Consider the following 24,416-nt stretch of genomic DNA (forward strand, 5'->3'; position numbering starts at 1 on the left):
GACGTATTTTTGGAACATTAAAAATGGCGTTGATGCCATAAGTGTGGAAGTACATCTCAATGATTGTTGGCACATCGCAGGAAATGGTGCTCGGAAAAGAAAACCGGAAGTAGTTAATGCAAAAGTGATGCGTGTATAAGTTTTTCCCCCTTTTTGCTTTTGAACGATTGACAATTGCAAATACAAACGAAATTGGCATAGAAATATCCCCCCAAACAATACAGAGTAAACATTTTTAAGAAAGCACACGGTGCAGTAGAAATACAGATTAAAAAATAGAATAAATATGTGTTTAAATAAAAAAAATGGTGATATTCTTGATTTTAGACACCAAATAGTAGTTAAATATATGATATAATATTCTTATAAACACCAAGTCATAACGATATATTTCATTTATGTGTCAATAAAGTTTTCATTTCAAACAAACAAAGAGCCGTCATGGCGGCCACCGCGGTGTACCGAGGGAGCTGGTTTCCACCGTTAGCCGTGGGGGTTTCCCTTTTCAAAGCTTTGTTTATCAATTCCTAGTGCGTTCACTATCTCTTAACGATTATATTTTATGTTCTTTTCGTTCCTTTGCCCCACAATGTGAATTAGAACTACTCCGGACACTCTGTTAGCATCCGGCTAACTCCTATTGAGAGGCTACAGAGCTGAACATTTTTGGTTATAGTAATTATACGCATATTATTTTTTTAATTTAAATGTTATGTTGACTCGAAAATGTTCTGTATTCAACATCAGTGTGTTTATTCATTCAACGTTGACCTGCCGTTTACTTACATGGATGTTATTTAGCTAAACAGACACTAGACGTCGCTGTTTAGTTGAAACGCGATGTTCACTCGTTTTTGCACACCGAATGTTTAATAGATTGTCGTTAATTGTTTCGTTTTTATGCATAGTCGCTCCACAGACTTTGAGGTGCACAGGAACTGGTTGGCCATCACGCACAGCCTGCCAGTGTCCAAGTGGTATTATGAGGTGAGTTTAAAGCACGTTACTTCTTTGATAGGTTAATTTTAAGTCAAACCAAGTCAAATGTATTATTATAACCCTCGATCACAAAAAAATCTCAAAGGGCTACATTACCAGGCCAATTACCAGTAAGTGGTCTGCATTGATATAGCGCTTTTCAAATCAATCAAAGCGCTTTGCAATGTGCTTCACACTTATCCATTCACACACACACACACCAATAGCGGCCATGCAGCCATGCAAGGCGCCGACCTGCTTATTGGGGGCATTAGGGTTTCAGTGTCTTGCCCAAGGACACTTCAACATATAACACGGAGGAGCCGGGAATCGAACCTGCGATCTCTTGATCCCAAGACGAGCTCTACCTCCTGAGCTAATGCCGCCACAAAAACGCGGTATCACGTCGCCATAACAATAGCGCCCCTGCAATGACAGGGTTCGTGCTTGAAATGCTTGAATTGTAATGTTGTGTTTTCAAGGATGGAAAAGTGCTTGAAATTTGGGTGAATTGCTTATAAATTCTTGAAATTGTTTCCATGTTTCACAACAAGTCTGCCTAAAATGACACTTCTTTCTGTTGGCTTTTCTTTGCTATTGCATTTCTTCCTTCTTGATTATCGGCAGTTGTCATTAGTTTGTGCGGCATTGTCCTATGAAGCTTCATTGCCCCCTTAAGGTCGTGCCCAAGAGGACTGGTGCTTGCTATACCTAAACAGGGCCCCATGTATGTATTAGTGCAGAGATTATGTATAGATCATCGACATTTGTTATGGGGCATACAAAAAATGTAAGTAGCATTCCCTGTGTTAAATTGAAATGGGAAGAACTTCCTGCAACTGAAAATGCAAGCTATATACTGTATTACTGTCATTTTTACCCAACAACTATATGGGGAGACATTTGTCTCAAAAATATTTGCACCTGTATTGTGCAGTTTCACAAATATGTTTACTATTTACTCAAAATTCAACAATAAAAATGCACATGCAAGATCAAAAATAGCATGTGTAAATTGCATCTATATCATTGGCTCCGCAAAATCTATCATCTGCATCTGATTTTTTCTTTTAATGGTACTGGAGAAATTATAATATTGGCTTTGAAAGTCCTTTAAAGGGCTTAATTTTGGCCATGAAAAAGTTGTACAAACCCTGTAACTACCTTAATATTGTGGATATACTCAATGCCTTAATGTTCATTATGGTCCAAAATTCCTCTTAATATTTCTGCATTTACAACCCCTAGCAAAAAGTTTGGAATCACCGTTCTTGGGCAAGATCACATAGATGAAACAATCGTAAGGTCATTCCAAAGTGCAACATATTGGCATTTAGATACACTAAAATAGATTAAGAAAAATCATTGCAATGGTAAGTAAATATTACTTTTATAGAGCAAGTGTAGGGAAATAAATGTGGAATCACTCAATTCTGAGGAAAAAAATAGGAAGCAGAGCATTTAGAATAGAAAGTAAGGACACACCCAGTCAATTTCCTTTCCTTAATTGGGCACCTGGCTTAGATTAAGTCTGCTTATTAGTCAGCTGTTAAAACCAGTGCAATTATTGCACCTTGGAGGGCTCATGGACTAAATGGATTGGCAAGAATCATGGCTCCAACAAGAGAGATGTCTCTTGAGACCAACGACAGGATTGTCAAACTTCTTGAAGACGGTAACTTTACTCGTATGGTTGCCAAAGATATACATAGCCACAGTCTGCTCTATTAAAGATTTGGACCAAGTACAAACAGCATGGGGAGGTTGTTAAAGTCAAGCGTACTGGTGGGCCAAGGAAGACATGTAGGCATCAAGATACAGAACTAAGGCCATATGTCTTGAAAACAGAAAATGCACAACAGGACAAATGAAGAGGATATGGGAGGAAGTTGGCGTCAATGTATGGGACAGAACTGTGCAAAATCGCCTAAAGGAAATGGGGCTTTCATGCAGTATAGGAAAGCTAAACGGAAACCATCGTTGACACCTAAAACCAAAAGAACAAGACTGCAATGGGCTAAGGAGAGGAGAAGCAATCATGGACTGTGCCTGACTGAATGAAGGTCATCTTCAGTGATGAGTCAGAAATCTGCATTGGACAAGGTGATGATGCTGGAACTTTTGTTTGGCGCCGTTCCGGTGAGATTGACAAAGAGGACTGCCTAAAACATTCCCACAGTCCTCAATGTTATGGGACTGCATGTCAGTCAAAGGCACCGGGGAGATGGCTGTGTTCAAATCTGCAATAAATGCACAAATTTGGGCCAGCTTTCTTATTCCTTCAATTAACACAATGTTTGGGGATGATGAACTAATTTTCCCAAGATGACAATGCATCATGCCACAGAGAAAAGACAGTGAAAGCTTACCATGGAGAAAAACACATCCAGTCAATTTCATGGACTGCAAATAGCCCAGAGCTCAACCCAATTAAAAAACCTGTGGTGGAAAGTGAGAAAAATTGTCCACAGCAAGGCTCCGACCCGCAAAGATGGCACCAGATTGATGGAGAATACTGTCACTCATCATGTACGTGCCTCAGACACTGCGAGTTGTCATAAAAAACAAAGGTGGTACAACTAAATACTAGTGAAATGTTTTGATTGCCATTTCTTTTTCACGGTTTCATGTTTTTTCCTCAGAATATCGTGATTCCATATTTACTGACCATTGCAAAGTTTTATTCATTTCTTTTAGTGTTTCTAAATGCCAAGAAGTTGCACTTTGGAATGACCTTACAATTGTTGTATGTTTGTGATCTGAGTTAGCTCTGAATAAAATGTCAGAGTGAGTACTAGTCAAAGACTGATGATTTTATACATTTTGATAGGGGTTGTAGTAATCAAACAAGCAAACACTCAATAAACACCATTAGCTACCTCAGCATTCTAGCTAAAACTGCTAATCAGCACCAACTTGAAGCAACATAACAAAAGAGAAAAAAGGTGAAATGTGTGTTTTGTAGGTGCTCAAACTCACCTTTCTGACATTAGTGTTGCAGAATTCAGGCAGTCTGTGATTTTGAGGGCTTTTTGGTGGGCGGGCTTTCGACAAATGCTAGCTGCTTCAAGAATGACATATCCTTGCAGAACACATCAGAGTGGACGCTGGACTACCCTCCGTTCTTTGCCTGGTTCGAGTATGCACTCTCCTTCGTGGCTCGCTACTTTGACGACAAGATGTTGGCGGTGGACAACCTGAACTACGCCAGTCCAGCAACGGTCCTCTTCCAGAGGCTTTCGGTCATTTTCACAGACATCTTTTTTATTTATGCCGCCAGAGAGTGAGTACGCCTTTCGGGCCGACTGAATTTATTCGGCAGCGATTGTAATTTGGTTGTGTGTGCAGATGCTGCAGGTGCGTCCGTGATCGGAAAGGCACTCGGGACATCTTCAATCGATCGTCTTTCGTCCTGGCCGTTTTGCTGCTCTGGAACTTTGGCCTCATGGTTGTTGATCGTATCCTTTGTGTTTAAAAAATACAGGCGTGAAAATCTTTCACCTTGACGAGAACGTCATCCGTTTTTAGGTCAAAAAGGATGACCAACGTGACTTGTATTGATCTGAGGAGAAAATGTTTTGAGGTGGTATTGTGAGATTTCCCAGAGTGAATCACGCTTTTGTGGTGGTGCGTTTGAATTAAAATCAGTGTAGTTCACGTGGGCAGCAGTACTGTATTTATTCATGTGTAAAACACATTTGATTTTATCTCATTATCACACTTTTTTTATTCATGGTACCAGAGACAAATTTTAGAGAATAGAGAAAACAGATAGTCGTCCTGAAAGATATAAACACAAAAAAAGCACGAAAAGGGAAATGACGCTTTGAGAGAAATTTGAATGATACATAATCACTTACATAAATACATTGTAAATGTTTTCAATAAATTATTTGAATCATTGCTGCAAGTATTCAACAATGTTTGTCACGTTCAATGGTTGGTTTGAGCCAAGAAAAAGTCAAACTAAATTTTATATAGATTTTGATATAAAATCAGGGGTGTTATACACAAATAAATATGGTATTTCCTCCACACTCTTCTCACCTTTTCCAGCCTTGACCCATTTTCATGCCTGAAAATATTTTGAGGGCTTAAAAAAAAGCAACGTTGAATTGTTTGGGATGCAGACACAACGTCATGTGTGAAGCTGCAGGGTTTTGCTAGCTCAGAGCCTGGATAACCTGCAATCACTAATAGAAAACAATATTCAAAAGTTGAACAGGAAGTAAAGCATGAGGTCGTCCGTCAGCTAAAAAGGGGATGGATGCCCGTAAAGGGACAATAATCCAAAGTACAGAAACAAATAAACTTAAGAATGGTTTCAAAAAAATCAAAATCCAGACTTACAACCCATTGAGATGCTGTGACAGTGATACATACCAAAAATTCTAGTTTTGTCAAGATATATGGGCCAAGATTAGTTGAGATCGACGCACCAGGCTGTTTTACTGATTTGCAGCTACAGGACATATCTGGTTGGAGTTATTGGTACCAAATGGGGCTGGCACAAACAATGTGTGACCCTTCCTTTTACTTATTCCTCCCCCCTGTCATTATTCGCATGAAAATACGGACACATATAAATGTTTGGGTTGTTTTAGATACGGCAGACACTGTTTTTTCTTCTGTTTCATTTTACATTGTTCAGTTAATTATTCCTCCCCTTTCTGTCATTGTTTTTCCTGGTATCATTAAAAAAAGGAAACCAAGTATATGTTTATGTGGTTTTAGTTGAAGCAGACACTGTTTTTACTAATCTGCAGGTACAGTAAGGGTACGTTTGAAGCTATTGCTGCCAAAGAGTGGGCCACAAAATATGAAATATGACAGTTTGGTTACTTATTCCTCAGTTTGGAACAGGTGTTTGAACTGACGGAAACAAAGTTTATATTCGTATTGAGTGATATCTAACTTTCTACAACACTCCCCCATCTGTCATTGTTTACATGCTGTCCTCATTGAATTATGGAAACTTATTCAGGTTTGGTGAAAATTGGTTTAAATTGCTCTGATTATTCTTAGGCAGAGGATTGAGTTACTTGTTTCTCCCCCTTCTGACAGTTTCCATGCTATCCTCATTCAAATATGGACACCTCTAAATGGCTGGGTGGATTTCGCTGGAGCAGACAGTTATTTTTCCTCTCTGTGATTTTGACAACGGTCAGATCACATTTGATGCAGAATTAACCGAAATTCCAAAAAGTTGCATACTTTCTCATACCCCTGTAGGATTCCAAGAGGAAAATAACAACATGAATGAACGATGAAGTGATTCCTTGATTTGCCTTCCCCAGACATTCATTTTCAGTACAATGGCTTCCTCTCTGGCTTCTTGATGCTGTCCGTCGCCAAGCTCTTGCAGGTAAAGACTGGAAAAAAACTTCAATTCCACTACTGAGGCTTTTCTTTTTGGTCTGTCACAAACAGGCTCGGTACCTGCAAGGGGCCTTGCTTTTCTCCATCCTGCTCAACCTGAAACACATTTACCTCTACGTGGCCCCTGCTTACGGCGTCTTTCTGCTCCGGAGCTACTGCTTTAAACAGAACAACCAAGGTAGATGCAAAATATCTAACTTGCATTTACGGTGACTAGCGATATAGCATAATGTCATATTGCCTAATTTTAGCCTTTAAACTAAAAAAAAACTGAAAATATTTTCTGAGAGTTGTGAAGTGGAACCAAAATATTTCAACATTTTATGTTATATTTACAACGAAAAAACTGAAAAGTAGGATTGCAAAACTATTGGCCCTCAGTTCTCTCAGCTCAGCCAACTGACTCCAGAACTTTCCTGATGACTTCTGAATAATCCAATGTCCATCTAAATGACTTAATAATGACAGAGTGCACCTGTATGTTAAGTCTCATTTTAAATGCACCTGCTCTGTGATTGCCTCAGAGATCTGTGAAAAGAGTCACTAAACAGACAGTGTTATGAAGATCAATGAACACAACAGGCATGTCCGGGATAAATTACAAGAAGATTTTGCAACATTTACCATCTCCCGGAGCAATGATGTAAAAATGAAGCGAGCATAAAACCACTGCAAACCTCCCAAGACCTTGCCGTCCCTCTAAACTTTCAGCCCAAACATGAAGAAAACAAATCAGGGAAGCAACCAAGAGGCCCATGATCACATTTGATGACCTGTAGGCATTGCATATACAGCTGAGGTGAGAAAATCTGCATAAAACAACTATTAGCCATATTTTGCATAAATCTGCCTTTTATCAAAGAGTGGCAAGAAGAAATCCCGTTCTGCAAATATACCATATAAAGGCCGGTTTGGCGTTTGCGAGAAGTCACATGCAAGACACAAATAACACGTGCAACAAGGTGCACTGGTCATAGGAGACCAAAATTGAACTGTTTGGGCTGAATGCAATATTTTTTTTTTCTTAGGCACTGTAGACGCAAAATATCTAACCCGCCAATATTTCCTGTCTTTGCAGACGGTTCGATAAGATTGAGAAGCTTCAGCCCCTTCCGCCTACTTGCCCTCGGCAGCATCTTCATCACGGTGTGCGTTCTTTCTTTCGGACCGTTTGTGGCCATGGTGAGTCCAGCGGAATGAAAACCGGCGCTCCAAAATGAAAAAGAAAATAGATAAAAATACTTTTCTGAGTGTTGTGCAGTGTCAGCTCCCCCAGGTGCTCTCTCGCCTCTTTCCCTTTAAGAGGGGCCTTTGTCATGCCTATTGGGCCCCCAACTTCTGGGCCCTCTACAACGTCCTGGATAAATTCGTGGCCATCCTGGGTAAGAAGCTAAATACTTTTAAAACCCCTGTGTGCATTTTATAGTTATCCCTAGTGCTCTATAATAATACTTCATTTAGTTCAATAAAGTACAATTGATTCCAATAACCTATCTCAAAAACAGGAATTTTTCAAATACATTTATAATCATCTTACACAACTTACTACTACAGAAGCCCGAAAGACCATTTTGCAAGGGTTCTTGTCCCCTTGGTGTTTCTTTTTCCATTTAATGGACACTTGCCGCACACAGCTGAGTCTCAAATATGATGGTCGCCAAGTCCTGTCATTCTTATTTTTTTTTCCTCCACTGTTTCCCTCTCTAGCCACTTTTTTAGCTACTCGGATGCAAGCTTATGTTCTCCGCTGGCTGCTTTGTAGCTCCGTCTGCTTTGTCCTTCAGTGTCACGCTCCCTCCACAGTCAGGCATCAATCTTTCGTATCACTTTTTTCCCTCTCTAGCCACTCTTGTTAGCTAATTGGCTGCAAGCTATGGTTTGCCGCTAGCCGTTATTGTTAGTTGCCCTGCTTTGTCTTTCTGTGTTTTTCGCCTTTCACAGCTGGTCATGCAAGTGAACATTGCCAATTAATGTGATTCCAGTATCTATAGCGTTTTTCTCTGCACACTTTCTTTCTTTAGCCACTTGGCTGTAGTATATCACTTGCTGTTAGTCGTTATTGTTAGCTGCTCCTGATTTGTCATTATGTGAAAATCACCATCCACAGCAGGTCTTGCAAAAGATTTTGCGGAGTCCTGTGATTCTGGTGTATTCGGCTTTTTTCTGTTTTCTTCTCTAGCCACTCATGTTAGACAATTGGCTGCAGGTAAGGGCTAACCACTATTGTGACTGTTTGCTGGGCCATGTGAATAAAGTTTGCTTTTGCAATCTTTTACTGGCCTTTTTGGTAGATTGTCCCGCTAGCCACTTAATTTAGCCACTTCTACAGGCTCTGACCAACTCTAGCTATTGGCTTGGTTGAGCCGCTCCAGGTGTATCCCGCCCGGACTTTTGTGTTATGCTGGAGGTTGGAAATCATCCCGCTCACTTGAGAAACCCTGGAACTAAAATTCTGATTTTTGTAAAGTGGTTACCATTGAGCTTTCGTAGTTTGTGAGTGCACACTGTCACTTAACGTTATCGGGAAGAGTATCATTAATATATGACTATCGGTAAAGTTTATTGTCATAGTGAAAACGTGAAGTTGCTATGAATCAATAGCAAAGACGTATTACGTGTTATTCGCAGGTGTTCGTTTGAATCTTCTGGAAGCGGCGTCGCTCCCTCAGGCCTCTATGACGGGGGGCTTAGTCGAGGAGTTCCAACATTCGGTTCTTCCCTCCGTCACTCCAGGGGTCACAATCATCTGCACGCTGCTCACCATCCTGGTCAGTCTGGATATTATTTTTGGCTTTTCAATGCCTTTATAGCACTCTCTTATCCTTGAATACGACATTTTAGGAGTACTGTAGCAGGGTTCCCAAGGATCTTTGAAAAGTCTTAAAAGGCAGTGAATTCATGATTCTAAAGATAAGGCCTTTTTTGGCATCAAAACGTCTTAAATCCAATTTTTGAAAGTTTTATAAATACGACCATATTTATTTGTAAGATTAATATTTGTTGGAACTAAATGATTTAATAATATTTATCATTTGTATTTTTTGATGAATCACCTATTTACTTTAGTGGTAACATGGCGTGACCACAACAAAGGAACTATCAAAATGGTGATGTGGTTTCAGTCGGGCCTTACAGAGCAGACTCATGTCTTAGGTCTACCCACAATACACAAAGCAACTTCGGACAATGGGAAATTGTAAATTTAATGTGAAGTGACCGTCCAACAAACCTTTTTGTCATGGGTAAAAGCTGTGCCAGGTAATGTGTACAAAACACAATGTATTGTGTGCTAGAAATATTCACGTTTTTTGTTTGTTTCATTTGTGTTTTTTGTCAACTTGGTCTTAAATCTGATTTCGAAAGGCATTAAAAAGTCTTATAGCTATTGGTGGGAGAATATGAAAAAGAAGGAAAATAGATACCTGATAGTCTTTTTTTTTTTCCCCTCATTTAGCCGGCCTTGGCGTCCATTTGGCGGCAACCTCGGGGTGCCGACCGTTTCCTTCGCTGCCTGGTGCTTTGCGCCCTGGCCTCCTTTGTGTTCGGATGGCACGTCCACGAGAAAGCCATCCTCATGGCCATCCTGCCTCTCAGGTGCAAAATTCCTTCCTCTAAGTCATGTACTGTAGTTTCCGCACTATAAGGCCCCAAAATAGTGTTCTGTCACATTTTTTATACATAAGGCGCACTGTACTATAAGGCGCATCCAATTCAGACTATAAGTCCTGTGCTAAGATGTGTTAAACCGTTGGGCTCTGTATACACTTAAGGTATTTATAAATATGTAACTGAAATCGAACCCATGTCACTGCAATCTCCATAAGTGTGCAACATGGCGGTGAGGGCATAGCTAGACAAACTAGTGGTAGAAATGACAAACAAAAATGCATGAGAAATTATCTAATTATAATACTGTTTTTACACGGTGCCAGAAAAGCAGATTTGCGGAGTGCATTCTGATGGGGGAAACTGTCTCTCCACTCCCTTACCTGTGGGTCAATAACATCGTGGTTTGATATGTAGATGTATGGTATAGTATTTTATTGAAAGTTTTTCTGTTTCTGACATTAGCAAAGTAAATTACGTACAGGTGAAGAAGTGGATACCGTTTATAACCAGAATAATCAGAATGCACTATGCAAATCAGTGTTTCTGGCACGGCAGGTAAAAATAGGGAGATACTCAGATTAATTCTAATGTCCTTTTTGCATGTGTTCTGTACAACTGGTGGGTTAGTAGTAAAGTTTCAGCGCCCACGCTGTCACGAGCCGGTTCGAATCCCGTTGCATACAATGTATTGCGATTGGCAGCAGCAGCGATGCAGTAAAACCTCTTGTTAGTAATGCGCACCAATAAATACTCTTCTCCGGAAACTGCGTCTTTTAAACTTCGCTAAGGGGCATACACATAAATCTGCCAACTTTTAAAACGGCATCATGGGAGGTTATGCGCGTCCCCGCTCTTTCTTTTGTTTCTGTTTGTTAGCGTAGCGTGAAAATGTTGAAAATAAGAAAAGGCCTGCTTCAAGTAGAGACCAAACATCAACCCAAACGCCCAGAGTTTATTCAAGCGCGTCTAAGAAATGGACTTACATGCACGCGCATCATGGATGAGCTGAATGAGGCTGCAATGATGACTCAAGCGAGGAGATGGCGGCAGCGAATAAAAACATGCACAAATTCTGTACACCCCTTTTAAATAGTGTGTGGAAAAAAATATTTTCCAAACATCCTGTCAGATTTAGAAAATTACTAATAATGATTTAATTTATGTTACACCGGGAGTCCCCTGAGAACAGCTGAGTAGCCCAAAAATAGCTTACCAGTGATGGGGCAATGTGATTTTCTAAGAAATACGATTTCTAATTGGCATAAGACACAATCAATCAACTCTGCCGAGACTATTTTGAAATAAGCTTATAATTTATAAATGTAAAACAATCAGCCCCCTTATATAAGGCAGATATGTTTTAGAGGGTGAATGAGCCTTTCTGGTAATGACATGCGATTATCGTAGAATAAACATACCAACGACATGATAAATTCTTTTTTTCGAAATGTAAATTTAAAGTAGTGGCCCTTGGAGCTATTCAGTAATAAAACATAGCTTTGAGATTCTAAAAGGTGGGTGAGATTTCCTGTGTGCCAAGTACATTTGTCTCTTTCAAACCTGCCGGAATTTTTCCCCCCATTTTCGTCTGACAGTCTGCTGGCAGTGGAGAGTAGAGAAGATGCCGGCATCTTTTTGATTCTGAGCACGACGGGACATTACTCACTCTTCCCGCTGCTTTTTACCCCACCAGGTACGTAAAAGGAAGATACAATTGAACTTTGACAATTGTACAACTATGTAGAGTGATACTATTCATTTTCTTCTTTCTCAAAAACTAAATAAATAGTCACATGTTGTTATACGTGATTTTTTTGCAGAAATTCCCCTCAAATGTGCTCTAATGCTGATGTTCACCATTTTCTCTTTTGTTGCCCTGGGAAGACTCCACAAGTGCGTTATCTGTAACTATGGCAATGGGCTAAAAACACGATGAGAAATGACAATACATTGGTGCCTCTTCATACGAGCCAAATTTGTTCCAGGATTGTGCTCCTAGCTTGAATATTTTGTGTCACGAGCACATTTTCCCGATATGAAATTATTAAGAGCTAATTTTTTCTGCTCTCATCCACTTCCAAGTGAACCCTAAATAGCTATAAAACACATATTTCCGTTAACTAAACACATTCAAATAGTAATTAATCATAAAAAAATACAGAAATAAGATTTAGACAAAATGAATCGAGTTTATTATGAGGGTCTTACGATAGTGTGCGCATTCTCCAGAGGAAAGGGGAGGTGTTTGCAAGAAGGAGTCACGGAGATCGCATACCTGTAAGCATATACTTATATATTTATACGGTTTGTGATCCTTTCAAATTGTGTACGCTGTCTTAACTTTTTTATTCGGAAAAGAAAACCTCCCGTCTTGCCCATTTCAACGTCGTCGTAGGTTGCTGATATTGTCGCGGTCTTGACAGTCTGTCTTGCTGTGGGTGAATAGACGCCACCTTGTGTTTGTAAGGCGTATTATTGCCTAATAAGGATGATATGCAATCATTAATAAGGCGAGCAATTGGTGGAGAAAGACCGGTTTGTGTGACATTTTTGTCATGTTTTGCCTGTAGCAGTTTGCTTGCGCAAACTGCACGAGCTGTTGCGGTCTCTAGTGGTAGCCTCTGGGACTGCTCCTGAACTGGAAGTTCCATCGTATAGCGAGCAAGATATTCATATAGTAATCCTTCCTTTGTCGTGTGTGATACTCCAGCAGTAGTCAAAACCCTTGAAGTAGAAATATGTATTTATTTGATATCAGTAACACATAATATTACAACTGTAACAAAATAACAACTATAGATGTAGAAATAAAAAGACAGAACACAGAATTGCAATCGAAAGAATGTACCGTATTTTCCGCACTATAAGGCGCACCTAAAAGTCTTAATTTTTTTCAAAAGCTGACCATGCGCCTTTGAGTGTGCCTTATATATGGCTCAACATTAAATCACAAGGTCTCACAACTTACGCAACAGCCGCCGTCTCGATTTTCCCCCGAACGTGGAGTAGTCCGCTGTGTATGCTGTGATTTATATACCGGCGTTTCATTGGCTAACCCATGTGTCAATCATCATTTGAATCGATCACTATTGGCTAAAGTTATTCGGAGCCTTGGATAGGCTAGAGGGCCGAAACAAACCCTGCAATTGGCCGAAAAAGATGTGTCAATCATCCGTTAAATCGATCGCTATTGGCTGAAGTTATTCGGAGCCTCGGATTGGCTAGAGCGCCAAAACAAACCCTGCAATTGGCCGAAAAAGATGTGTCAATCATCCGTTAAATCGATCGCTATTGGCTGAAGTTATTCGGAGCCTCGGATTGGCTAGATGGCCAATACAAACCCTGCAATTGGCCGAGTTTAGCAATGGCGTAGCAAGCTTAGCAAGCTTGCTAAAGTACGCCATAACGAAACATGTTTCATTAGTCTGTATTTGCAAATAATTTACTCTCCTGGATTTACTTTACTCACGGTTGATTGCGTATCATTATTGAACGTGAGAACTTAGGTGAGTTATGCGGCTTTATATTTTCCCGGTATCTTGTTTTAGAACGATCTTGATGTTGCTGTGATGAGTTGAGTGAATTAAACTCAATTCCAAGTGTTTATTGTCATATGCACAGTAAAGTTGCGAGCGAAAAAGAAAATAGAAAGTAAGGAATGGTTGGCATTTCTTGAATTCCAAGACTTTAACCTTCCGAATGATATTTGAAATGACGCATTTAAGTGACATCGTACGGACACCGCATCCGCACGTGTCTACTTCACGTATTTGCTTCTTTGCAAGCTTTGGGAATGTTAAGGGGGTAATCAGTTGGACTGAATCATCTGACTGTTATGTCGACGTTCCCATTGTAGCGCCTTATAATCCGGTGCGCCTTATCTATGGAAGATATAGGACCAAAAACTATTTTTTGGGGTGCGCCCTATAACCCGGTGCGCCCTATAGTGCGGAAAATAGGGTATGCATTTTATTTATTGACGTTATACAATAGTACTAAATTGGAGGGCTTCTCCTTTTCAGTGTAAGAAAGCGATATAGAGAGCGGCCAGCTCGCTGCATGCTAGCATAGAGGATCCTCCGGTTGAGCCAGGTCTCTGTGATCATTAAAATACAAGAGTCACAAATGTGGTAGGGACCTACGAGTTGTAGCTCCAGGTCATCCGTTTCATGGGTAATGGATCTGGCGTTGATGAGAGTTGTTACATAGCCCCAATTTTGATTCCCTTCCCCTTGTCCTCGTGTCTCTTCCTGTACCGAATTACAATCCACTTTGGGCTCTTCTTACTTTCCCCTAAGTTCGATTCAATAAATGAAATTCTTTCAATGTGACAGGCTCCTTAAATACTAGCTCTTGCCATGCCTAGCAGTTTGTTTTTGGTGGACATGTTGGCTTGTGCGCCCACCCTGCTCCATGACTGACAGCATACGGCAGCCGATCACACCCACCCAACAGACACAACCTGCCTCGTGATAGCATTTGCTGTGTGTCGTCTGCTGCAGAACACAATGCACGATGATAATCAGTCAATTTTTCACCGTACACAAAAATGTTAGTGTTCAGAAAGGCTCGTGTAAAGAGGTACCACTGTAATTTAAAAAATAATGACTGCAGACAGCACAGAAAACTAGTAACTGATGTTTGATTTCAGCGGGCGGGGCTCAATGGTCAACACCTTGGAGTCGATCTACCTGTCAGGTGTGGCAGTGGTGGGCGTGGCCTGCGAGCTGCTGTTTCCTCTGTCGCCGTGGCAAGAGAACATGCCCTTCCTCCCGTTGCTAGCCACATCCGTCTACTCCGCTCTGGGAATTTGTTACTGTTTCCTGCGACTTTACGTCACTATGCTGCGACACGACAACTTCATCTTCAAGCAGGAATGAAAGATGTTTGGCTCCTTGTGTCGTTATGTCGTTCAAAAGTATTTCTACTTCCTCTTTTAAATAAAAACGGACTAAAACTGGGGTGTTTCGTTTATCGTAATATTTTAATATGTGCGTTTAGATCAATCGATCAATTTTTTTGTCAGTTACAAAAATGCTAAGAATTTTTTTTGTCAACCCAGGTGTACGGTGTTTATAAACAAAGTTTAAAACAGGATACAATCAAATCCACTATGTCTTCATAAAAAGGAAAAGACGACCTACATATTCTGTGTTGTATATGTTCATCATCCTTGAAGACTAACATGCTAGGAGAGTCATCAATACTGCCTAGAAAATCATGAGCTGCTCTCTACCCAGTCTGGAGGAGAACATTTATCAAGGACTCCCCAGACCCCACCTATTCAAGGGGCGTAAACAATAGTGAATCTAAGAGGTCATGATTACTATTTTGTTTTGTTTAAATGGTGAGACTGCATAAGTATAATGTCTGATTTTATTTTATGATGAAAATATCTTCGGAGTACACGCTAGATCAGGGGTGTCAAACTCATTATCACTCGAGGGCCACACGACAGAACAAACATTCTCTCGGGGGCCAGACTAGTAGATTAGAGGGAAAGAAAAAGCTAGAGAGAGAAATAATAAAAAGAGGGTGGGACAGAGAAAAGGAGAAAGAGAGGGAGAGAAAAGAGAGAGAGAACAAAAGAGATAAGAGAAATAGTGAGCAAAGGGGAAAGAAAGAGAAGGAGAAACAAAGAAAGAGAAAAAGAGACACAGAGAGCAAAAGAGAGACAGAGAGCAAGAGAAAAAGGGAGGAAGAGAGAGAGAAAGAAATACAAGGACAGCATCATTGCGAGAGGCACCTGGCTTTGGCAACATCAAGTGGACATATTTCAACCTGCAGCTTGTTTTTCTCTTGCTCTTCTCTGAGTGTTGTGTCTCGGACCGGATTCAATCCCTTAGCGGGCCTGACCCGGCCTGCGGGCCGCCTGTTTGACACCCCTGCGCTAGATGTTGAGAAATTGGACCATATTGAGAAATATATTTCATTAGCATTTGTATACTATGTATGTGTCTACCATTTTAATTTGTTGTGATAGTATATTTTTTTATTTGATATATAGGTTGTAGGGGCACCATTTCCCGTGGTGTGTCTTGGGCAAGTACAGCATGGTGGTGCCCAGGCCAACAAATATTATTCTTACATCATGTTTAGTAAAAAGAGAACTCGAAATACAAAAATTTTACCATTATCAGCCATACCATATATCAAAGACTGTATTATTCGGAACCTTCTAAAAGTACGCTATGGTGGAATACAAATACTTGAAATGAGTAGAGAATTCTGCCCAAAGAACTTCATATTTATTTTAGCTTTTATACTATATTGAATTATCTCATTAAGGGTCAAAACTGTTGTAAAATAAACTTATTTTTAATGATTAGCCTTCTTTATGGAAATTATGATTTCTTTTTAAAAATTATTTTTTATTTCCATGGGAAAAGTTTTATTCTTTTATACTTATCATTTTGAATCTTGTGTCTGATTTTATAAAATGTTATGAATGTACATTCATTGTTTCCTGTATTCATGTTTAGGTAGTTTAAAACCAACCTTGACTAATTCAATAGTGTTCATTTCTTAAGATGGAGGTTCAAAAACAAATACAAAATCATGTTTATTGGATAAGGCAACACAACAATTTGATTATTTACAATCATCTTTGATTATTCACTGTGAAGGAAATCAATCGAATGGACCATTAGCAACTTAGCACAGACGCTAACAAGTTCAGCTATACGAGTTATGGCTAACTCAAAACCATGAAAAAAAACGTTTTTTCCCCCAAATAACAAAAAATAAATCTTCAGTCACTAGTATGTTAACAATTCAATTGTTTACATCCCTTCAACATTATTTTCAAGCAATTAAGTACAAATCTGGCAAATCAGGATTAGCTACTGTAGCTAACAAGTTAAACTATCAGGAGGCAGATCATTTTTGATCTATTTTCATCGAAGAATATGATTCAAATTGCAAATTCATTCAACATTTGTCTTCTCATGTAATGGCAAAACAAAAAATAATAGAAACATAGAACATTTTCCAACTCTTCCAATAGAGACAATTGACAGAAAATGCAACAGGGGGAAATGGTCTTCTACATGTTTGCTCTCGTAAAAAAATGGTTGTAAGATCGACAAAAGTACTTGGAAATATTCCGTCACAGGTCAGTTGCTTGATTTTTAAAGGGACACTGTGTAATATTAGACCACTGGATGTCGCTGTATTGCGTTCTGCAGCCGAAGACGAGTGATGCTAAGCACAATTAAGAATACAAACTACGAAGATACCAAATTGTGCTATTTACTTATTTTTATGCCCAGCGTTTGGTGAAAAATAAAATTAAATAAAAAGGGGGGGGAGACTGGGGTATGAAAAGAAAGAAACAAAAAAAGAGTAAGAAAGGGGAATGAAAAAAAAGGAGAGGAAAAGAAGGAAATAATAAAGAAAAGAAAGGAGAAAAAGAGAAATGGGAAAACAAAGAAGAAAAACAGGAGGGGATAAAAGGAAGAAGAAAGGAAAAGAAAAAAAGACAAGAAACATGGTAAAAAAGCAAGAATTAAACAAAAAATAGAATGAAACAACAACAAAAAAACAGAAAGAGAAATGGGAAATGAAAGAAAAAAAAGAAAAAAACGAAAAGAAAAATGGATTAAAAAAATAAAATAAAATTGAAGGAAGAAAAAAAGAAAGCAGAAAAGTTGAAAAGAAAAAGTGCTAAAAAGAAAAAAAAGATAACAAGAAAGTAAGAAAAATAATGAAGTATAAAGGTGAGAAAACAACAAGAAAAAAATGAAAAAAAACAGAAGAATAGAAGGAAATAAAGTAAATATAAAAAAGAAAGGATAAAAGGAGAAATGGGAAAATAAATTAAAAAAGCAGAAAATATGGAAAAGGAAAAGAAAAGAAAAAAAGAAAATTAAGAAAAAAAGGTAAAAAAAACAAGAAAACAACAAGAAAAAAGCAAGAGAAGAAGAAAATAAAGAAGGAAATAAAGAATAAAAAAGAAAAGGAGAAACAGGAAAAGAAAGAAAAGAGAAAAAGGGGGAAAAGGAAGATAAGAAAGTAAACAGAAATAAAGAAAAATAATTGTTTAACCACTAGGAGTTGCTTAATAATACACACTGTCCCTTTAAGAGGATCAGAGCAAGAAATGTGTCTCTAAATACACTTTAAGTGTGAAATAAACATCAAAATGAATCACAAAAAATACTTTTATACATTATTGTTGTAAAGAATCATCTATTGTTAGGCACAGCAGTTCATTTTTAAATCCTATTAAACAAAGTAACAAACTTTTTTAGGTCGATTTAGTGTTTTTTTGTTTGTTTGTCCTCCTCATCTTTTTCCACAGTTTTCATTGCTTCAGCCCTTCTACAATGATGACCAAGACGGGCGTCAAGTCCATCAGGTTCTTCAGCATGTCCATGATGTCTTCGTGATCTTTGGCACCCTCGATGAACTCCTCCAAGGTCAACTCACCTGTGCCAAGTAAATTAGCTTAGCAGGTAGCACGTTTCATTTTTAAAAAAAATCAGTTTTCTTTACCTTCCCCCTTCACGTCGATTTTCTCAAATATGAGCGTGACGATCTCTTCGGGGTCGATGTCTCGGTTTCGTGTGATGTCCTGGATGGCCTTTTACGGGGGGAAAAAAATAATGATCGAAATTTTCAGATTTTATCGGAATTTACGGATTTTATCGGAATTTATGGATTTCATCGGAATTTACGGATTTTATCGGAATTTTCATATTTGGTTTTTCGCCTCTCTTCTTTGTGAAAATATTCGGTACACATCAACACAAAAACAGTGGTGAGAGTTGTTATGTGGGCATTTTGGCTAACCTGCGCATTGTTGGGCAAGTTAGGGCCCACGGGCCACATATGGACCCTCAATCTTTTTAAGCTGGTCCACTGAACTTTTTTTTTTCAAGTCATGGTTATTAGTTACAAATATGAAGTGGTAAAATCTTCCTCCGTAATCTAACAGTGGCTAACTTCTTAGCACAGGGATAGGCAAACTACAACCTGCGGGCTATATACGTCCCTCTGGGTTTTTCAATCCGGCTCACTGAATGAAATATTTTGAAGAAAAGTAATGGTTATTATGTTGCAATATGAAAAGTGATAAAATAAAACAGTGGCTCACTCCTTGCTGCAGGATGGGGAAACTACAGCTACGGGCCACATACGGACCTCCGGGCTTTTTAATCTGGCTCGCTGAATAAAAAATATTTTAAAAAGTACTAATTAATACATATGCCCTGCGATTGGATGGCAACCAGTTCAGGGTGTCCCCTGCTCACTGCCCGGAGATGGCTGGGATGGGCTCCAGCCCCCCCGTGACCCTAATGAGGATAAGCGGTACGGCTGATGAGATGAGATGAGATGAGATGAGATAATTAATACATATAGTTGTTGTTTTGGGGCAACGCTTATCACCAGTGTTGCTTTGTGTCCATAAAAATGAATTTTTAATAAAACGTTGTGAAAAAATTCCGGTTGTGGACCCAACTGCAGGGTAGTCGGAATGGAGGAAGGTGTGCTCAACAAAAGATGGTGTTTATCAACAAAAAACAGAAACAGCAAACAAAAACAACCCAGGTCTCAAAACAACTAGCAAAGTGTCCACAACAGACCTGACATTGTAACACAGTGTTTCAATAGTTAAGAGGTAGAGGTGTGATTGGAGGGTAATCAGGACACATGACACCAGCTATGGGGTGGAAATCAGAGCTAGGAAGTTAATGATCAAATAAGGTAAGGGCAAGTGAGCGGGAAAAGAGAGGGAGGTAGAGAAAAAGAGGAAACTAAACCTGAGTGCAGGATTGTGACAATAAATATATTAAATATACTTTTTCAAATTCTGCATTTTCTCTTTTTCCATTTTTTCATCACATATTTATCAAGATTTCCTATCAAATGCCATGTGAAATAAAATAGTTTTTCAATACATATTAGCAAATTTAGTGCTTTAAAAGAGGCATTATATATTTGCTTTAATTCTGAGTATTCCGAAATTAATTCGATAAAACAGTGCATTTATAAATAAATATAAATTAAAATTTAACACGCAAGTATTAATGTTTGAAAGTATATTTATTTTAAGAAAAATAGGATATTTGTTTTCTTGTGGATTGCCAAGGTATTGGACCGAAATCGAAACAATGTTTTGGGCTCCTGGCCCCGCCCCTCTAAAGTTTTGCCCCGCCCACCTTAGCACCAATACTAGGTCATTGCGTTTTCTTCTCCCCACTTCCTAAACAATTGACCTTATTCAGCAGATTAGCAGAGAGCTGACTTCACTTGTAATCCTCCTGTCTTCATGAGTAAATCACTTTAAACTTGAAAAAAATATATATAGACACACATTTTACAGATAGAATAAGTTAAATAGAATAGAGTCGTTTTTGTATTTTTTTTATTTATCATCTGTCATTGTGCAGAAAAAGTATGGAGATATTTGACCCTGAACACCCAGTTTGAAACTCTTCTGTTGCTTTAACCAAAATCAAGTATTTAAAAATATCCCCCCTTTATCTGAAATCATTTTTCGTTAAAGGAAATACAACAGCGAAACATTGTTTATTTAGAAAACCCACGATAGGCCGAATCATTCAAGCAGAAATCTTTATTTTACAATAACTTTCCAATCAAGTACTCTGTTATGAGCTGAAACCAAATAACAAACCGTTTTTATAGTGTAGTGAAAAGGGAGACTCTCTGGAAGGAAATTGCAAGCACCGGCTGGAAATGAAAGAAGGCTTTGTTGACCTCAGTTCAAGTAGGTTGGAAGGAGATTTTATGGTTGGTCATATTGAGTCTATTCAATGGACAATTGTCTTTTACAAAAGAAAATGGTGAACGCACACGGTTTCTCACTCACAAAACATGTTAGATTTATCTTAAGTGTGAGAGATCCTAAGTGGCTAAATCACCGGGCTCAAGCCTTATTTTAACAATTATGAGTAATGTATAAATGTTGTTTCTCTTCAACAAAAACTGCTTGATAAGATTATTCTCTTTTAAATATCGGACAGACGCAAATCATGCCAATTTCTTATTTTGACTATCATTGTGCTCTGTTGTTTGTTGTATTGACATCATTGACAGACTTCTGTCACAGTCTTGTTCCACGGACAGACTGAGATCATTTCTCCCTCATGCCATCAGGCTCTTTAACTCCACCCGGGGGAGTAAAAGCCCACATTAAACCCCACCCTCACATTTGCATATTACCCTATTTTTATTGCAGTGTGTATTTTATGTAGCACTATTTAAATACTCTATATCAACACGTTATATTGGGTATTTCTGTATTCTATTTCTTTTATTGTATTATTATTTTATTTTTCAACACAAGGATACTGCTGGAAGTGTGAATTTCCCTATGGGGATGAATGAAGTATCTATCTATCTATCTATCTATCTATCTATCTATCTATCTATCTATCTATCTATCTATCTATCTATCTATCTATCTATCTATCTATCTATCTATCTATCTATCTATCTATCTATCTATCTATCTATCTATCTATCTATCTATCTATCTATCTATCTATCTATCTATCTATTTATTGAGCTATCGAGCTCTTTATCTCTCTATCTCTCTATCTCTATTTATCTCTAATTGTCACCATCAGCCAATCGTGAGAGAGAAGGACGTATCGGGATGAGTCAGTGGACCTGCACCTTGACCTGAAGCCCCTTGCCATCATCTGCATCGACAAGCCGTGTGAAATGGGAAGCTTTATTGTTGCTGTCATGGATTTTTTTCAACAATTTTAAATATTACTTAGGTTTTTTATTGATGTTCAATATATTTTGTGTTTTGTGACATCTATTGCAGCCTGGTCATCCTGGTAAGGGGGATTACCACTTGTGTGGCCCCTTCTCAAGGTTTTTTATCTTCTCATGCTGAGGTTTGGAGTTTTTCCTTATCCGCATGTCAGTTTCAGATCAGGGGATGGTATAATTGCGGCTTTTGCAGTCCTTTGAGACGTTTTGTGATTCAGGGTCATACAAATAAATGCGACTCTACTTGACATGTTGCTGTTCTTTGATACCCACACCCTGTAGGACTGATCTGTTTTTATAACTGTGAAGGTTTAGTTAAATGAAGTTTGTGGGGCAGAAATAGGGAATGGAATTCTCTTATGTGAAGGCTTCTCTCTCTAGTATCCTTGCAAATTCAAAATCCATTAATGTCCTCTGTCCTTTGAGTATCTACTAAAGTTCTAAAGTTTAAACTTAACACTACTATACTGTCAAATAATACTTTAAATGTGGACTGAAAGCCAATCAGAATGCAGAACACAATGCACGATGCAAATCAATTATGTTAGAGAGTCATTCGTGAATAAGTTCACTGTACATGTCCGTTTTTTTTCAGGCTAAAAGTAAACAAAAGTGAGCGAATTTCGGTTCAAGATACCGAACCATGACGAATTCCTCTTACCGAGAAGATGGTCTCCAACTCCTCTTTGTCGATTTTCCCGTTTCCGTCTTGGTCAAAGAGTTTGAAGTACCACTTGAGCTTTTGGTTGATTTCCCCTTTTAGCATCAGACTGATGGCAGCGATATATTCCACAAAGTCGATATATCCGTCCTGGTGGGTGAGAAAAGGTCATTTCCAAACATTCCACCTACAATTGACCTAGAATATTTAGATCTTTTGGGTATTAACTGAACTTGAGACAAGCTAAATCACTCTTTCAGACCCATGAGTCCAGGAGACACTGCTAGGATAATGAGCGTGCATGTGATTGCTCTAAAGCCAATTAGACAATGAGCTAACCGATCATTCTTTCTGGCAGTGGCTCCACTTCCAGAGAGGGCTCAGGAAGAACAGCCTGGACCAGAAGATTGTGATGTCATTCTATGGAAACCACAAAGGAGAGCGCTCTGGTATCATGGTGTGTAATGTTGGGAGAAACTTACAGAGAGTCATAAACACTGCCAAGACAATCATGGAATGCGCTTTTCCCAGTCTGAAAGACATTGCTAACATCATTTTGGACTCTCCTTTTTAACCTGCTGCCTTTTGGCAAGACCTACAGGTCCCTTAAAACAAATACTAACAGGTTCAGTGGGTTATCAACACAGCCCAGAACAGCATGGGCTGTTTTCTACCCAGTCTGGAAGACATTGCCTACCACAGTATTACGGACTCCTCTCACCGCAAAAAGCCCACACTTCTTTGACAAGCGCTCTCTAATAGACGCTACAGGTTCCTTAAAACAAAATCCATCAGGCTTTGAGGGTCATAAACACATCCCAGAAAATCATGGTCTGCTCTTTACCCAGTCTGGAGGACATTGTCGACAACATTATTATGGACTCCTTTCACCGCGAAAGGCCCCCACTTCTTTGACCAACGTCCTTTGGCTGATGGTAAAATTTCCTTAAAACTAAGACTAACATGCTAAGAGAGTCATTAACACTGCCTAAAAAATCATCAGCTGCTCTCTGCTCAGTCTGGAGGACACATTTATTAAGGACTCCCCAGAACCCACTTATTTGATCTGCTGCATTGTGGAAGAGCTACAAGTCCCTTAAAAAGTAGACTAGCAGGTTCATAGACATTTCCTAACCCAGAGTTATCACCACCTTAAACAGGTACACAAAACTGTAGAAACTAAAGGGATCTAGCCAATGCATAGGAACATTTAAATTCCAATGTTCTTTCTTCTTGTTTTGCACAATGTTGTTGCTATTACACTCCAATTCTATTCATTTGGAACTCATGATTTCTTAAGGGCAAAGTTATTGTATTCCTTCAAAGATTTATGAAGTAATGTACAAGATTTTATTGCAAGAAGATGGTCTCACCCCATCCATGTCGAAAGTGTAGAAGACCTGGTCCACGTAGCTGTTGGCGTTCTCCGTCATCCCCTTCAGGCCCAGGATAGTTTTCAGCTCGAACAGAGTAATGAGGCCCGACGGGGAATCTCGCATGAACTTATTGTACCAGTGGTGCATGTCCTCGGCTAGTATGTCATCCAGGTTGGAGCCGTGGTTGCCCATCCTCCGATCCAATCCGGGGGAAAAAAACCGAAGCGGAGACTTTGTCTTAGAGAATCTTCTGCCAGTTGAGTTGGATGAGCTTAGGAGCCTTTGGTCTACATCGAAAGAGTCGTGCAATGAATCTTGTGCTGAAGAAAATGTAATAGAGGCCAGAAGTCCATGGCGGTGAGACCAGTAGACTCCAGGACGCTCAAATGTCCCCGCATGAGCGCCGGCAGAGAGCAAACATTAGGACTCTCTAACCCTCTTAGGTCTTGCTGCAAGACTAAAGAAAGCTAATGAAATAAAACCTCTAATGGGATCAGGCTGCCATGTCGCTGTGTCCTGACCCCGTACCCGCCCTAGTCCTGATTATATAATCAACTCACCTGGGTTGGATAGAGAAGGTCCTTAATGGGCTGCCTATGCCGGTGCCTTCGTGAGTCTGCAATTTAACATTGAATTGGGTTTTGAGATTTTAGATCCACAAAGAG

The 24,416-nt window shown here is 39.2% G+C and overlaps 2 protein-coding genes across 4 annotated transcripts; one reads left to right on the plus strand and one right to left on the minus strand.

Annotated features, from left to right (window-relative positions):
• Positions 1-382: 382 nt before the first annotated feature.
• alg8 (ALG8 alpha-1,3-glucosyltransferase) lies at positions 383-14,926 on the plus strand. Of its 3 annotated transcripts, XM_088320805.1 has the most exons (13): positions 383-530; positions 909-987; positions 4,068-4,261; positions 4,327-4,436; positions 6,276-6,343; positions 6,409-6,535; positions 7,436-7,539; positions 7,619-7,739; positions 8,986-9,125; positions 9,812-9,951; positions 11,562-11,659; positions 11,787-11,859; positions 14,618-14,926. In XM_088320805.1, exons 1-13 carry the CDS (start codon positions 442-444, stop codon positions 14,844-14,846), a joined length of 1,572 nt encoding a protein of 523 aa, XP_088176931.1. In that variant the 5' UTR covers positions 383-441; the 3' UTR covers positions 14,847-14,926. The 3 variants fall into 3 exon arrangements, with proteins under 3 accessions (XP_088176931.1, XP_088176929.1, XP_088176930.1); XM_088320803.1 differs by lacking the exon at positions 14,618-14,926 and having other exon boundaries at positions 7,625-7,739; positions 11,787-12,831; XM_088320804.1 differs by lacking the exons at positions 383-530; positions 909-987; positions 14,618-14,926 and adding an exon at positions 2,560-2,653 and having other exon boundaries at positions 11,787-12,841.
• A 1,583-nt stretch (positions 14,927-16,509) lies between these two features.
• guca1d (guanylate cyclase activator 1d) lies at positions 16,510-24,216 on the minus strand. The gene is made up of 4 exons (XM_088321296.1): positions 23,749-24,216; positions 22,376-22,525; positions 18,463-18,550; positions 16,510-18,396 (listed from the first exon to the last, which is right to left on the minus strand). The coding sequence occupies exons 1-4, from the start codon at positions 23,941-23,943 to the stop codon at positions 18,272-18,274; spliced, it is 558 nt and encodes a 185-aa protein (XP_088177422.1). The 5' UTR covers positions 23,944-24,216; the 3' UTR covers positions 16,510-18,271.
• Between the last annotated feature and the right edge of the window lie 200 nt (positions 24,217-24,416).

This window comes from Urocampus carinirostris, chromosome 17 (assembly GCF_059441175.1).
Source record: "Urocampus carinirostris isolate Australia breed hairy pipefish chromosome 17, RoL_Ucar_1.0, whole genome shotgun sequence".
NCBI lineage: Eukaryota > Metazoa > Chordata > Actinopteri > Syngnathiformes > Syngnathidae > Urocampus > Urocampus carinirostris.

Coding starts and splice junctions, on each gene's coding strand:
- alg8 (XM_088320805.1), top strand. CDS start 442: ATGGCGGCCACCGCGGTGTACCGAGGGAGCTGGTTTCCACCGTTAGCC. Junction 11,660..11,786: donor GCTGCTTTTTACCCCACCAG/GTACGTAAAAGG, acceptor ATTTTTTTGCAG/AAATTCCCCTCAAATGTGCT. Junction 11,860..14,617: donor GCCCTGGGAAGACTCCACAA/GTGCGTTATCTG, acceptor GTTTGATTTCAG/CGGGCGGGGCTCAATGGTCA.
- guca1d (XM_088321296.1), bottom strand. CDS start 23,943: ATGGGCAACCACGGCTCCAACCTGGATGACATACTAGCCGAGGACATG. Junction 22,526..23,748: donor ACACTTTCGACATGGATGGG/GTGAGACCATCT, acceptor CTCACCCACCAG/GACGGATATATCGACTTTGT. Junction 18,397..18,462: donor AATCGACGTGAAGGGGGAAG/GTAAAGAAAACT, acceptor TACTTGGCACAG/GTGAGTTGACCTTGGAGGAG.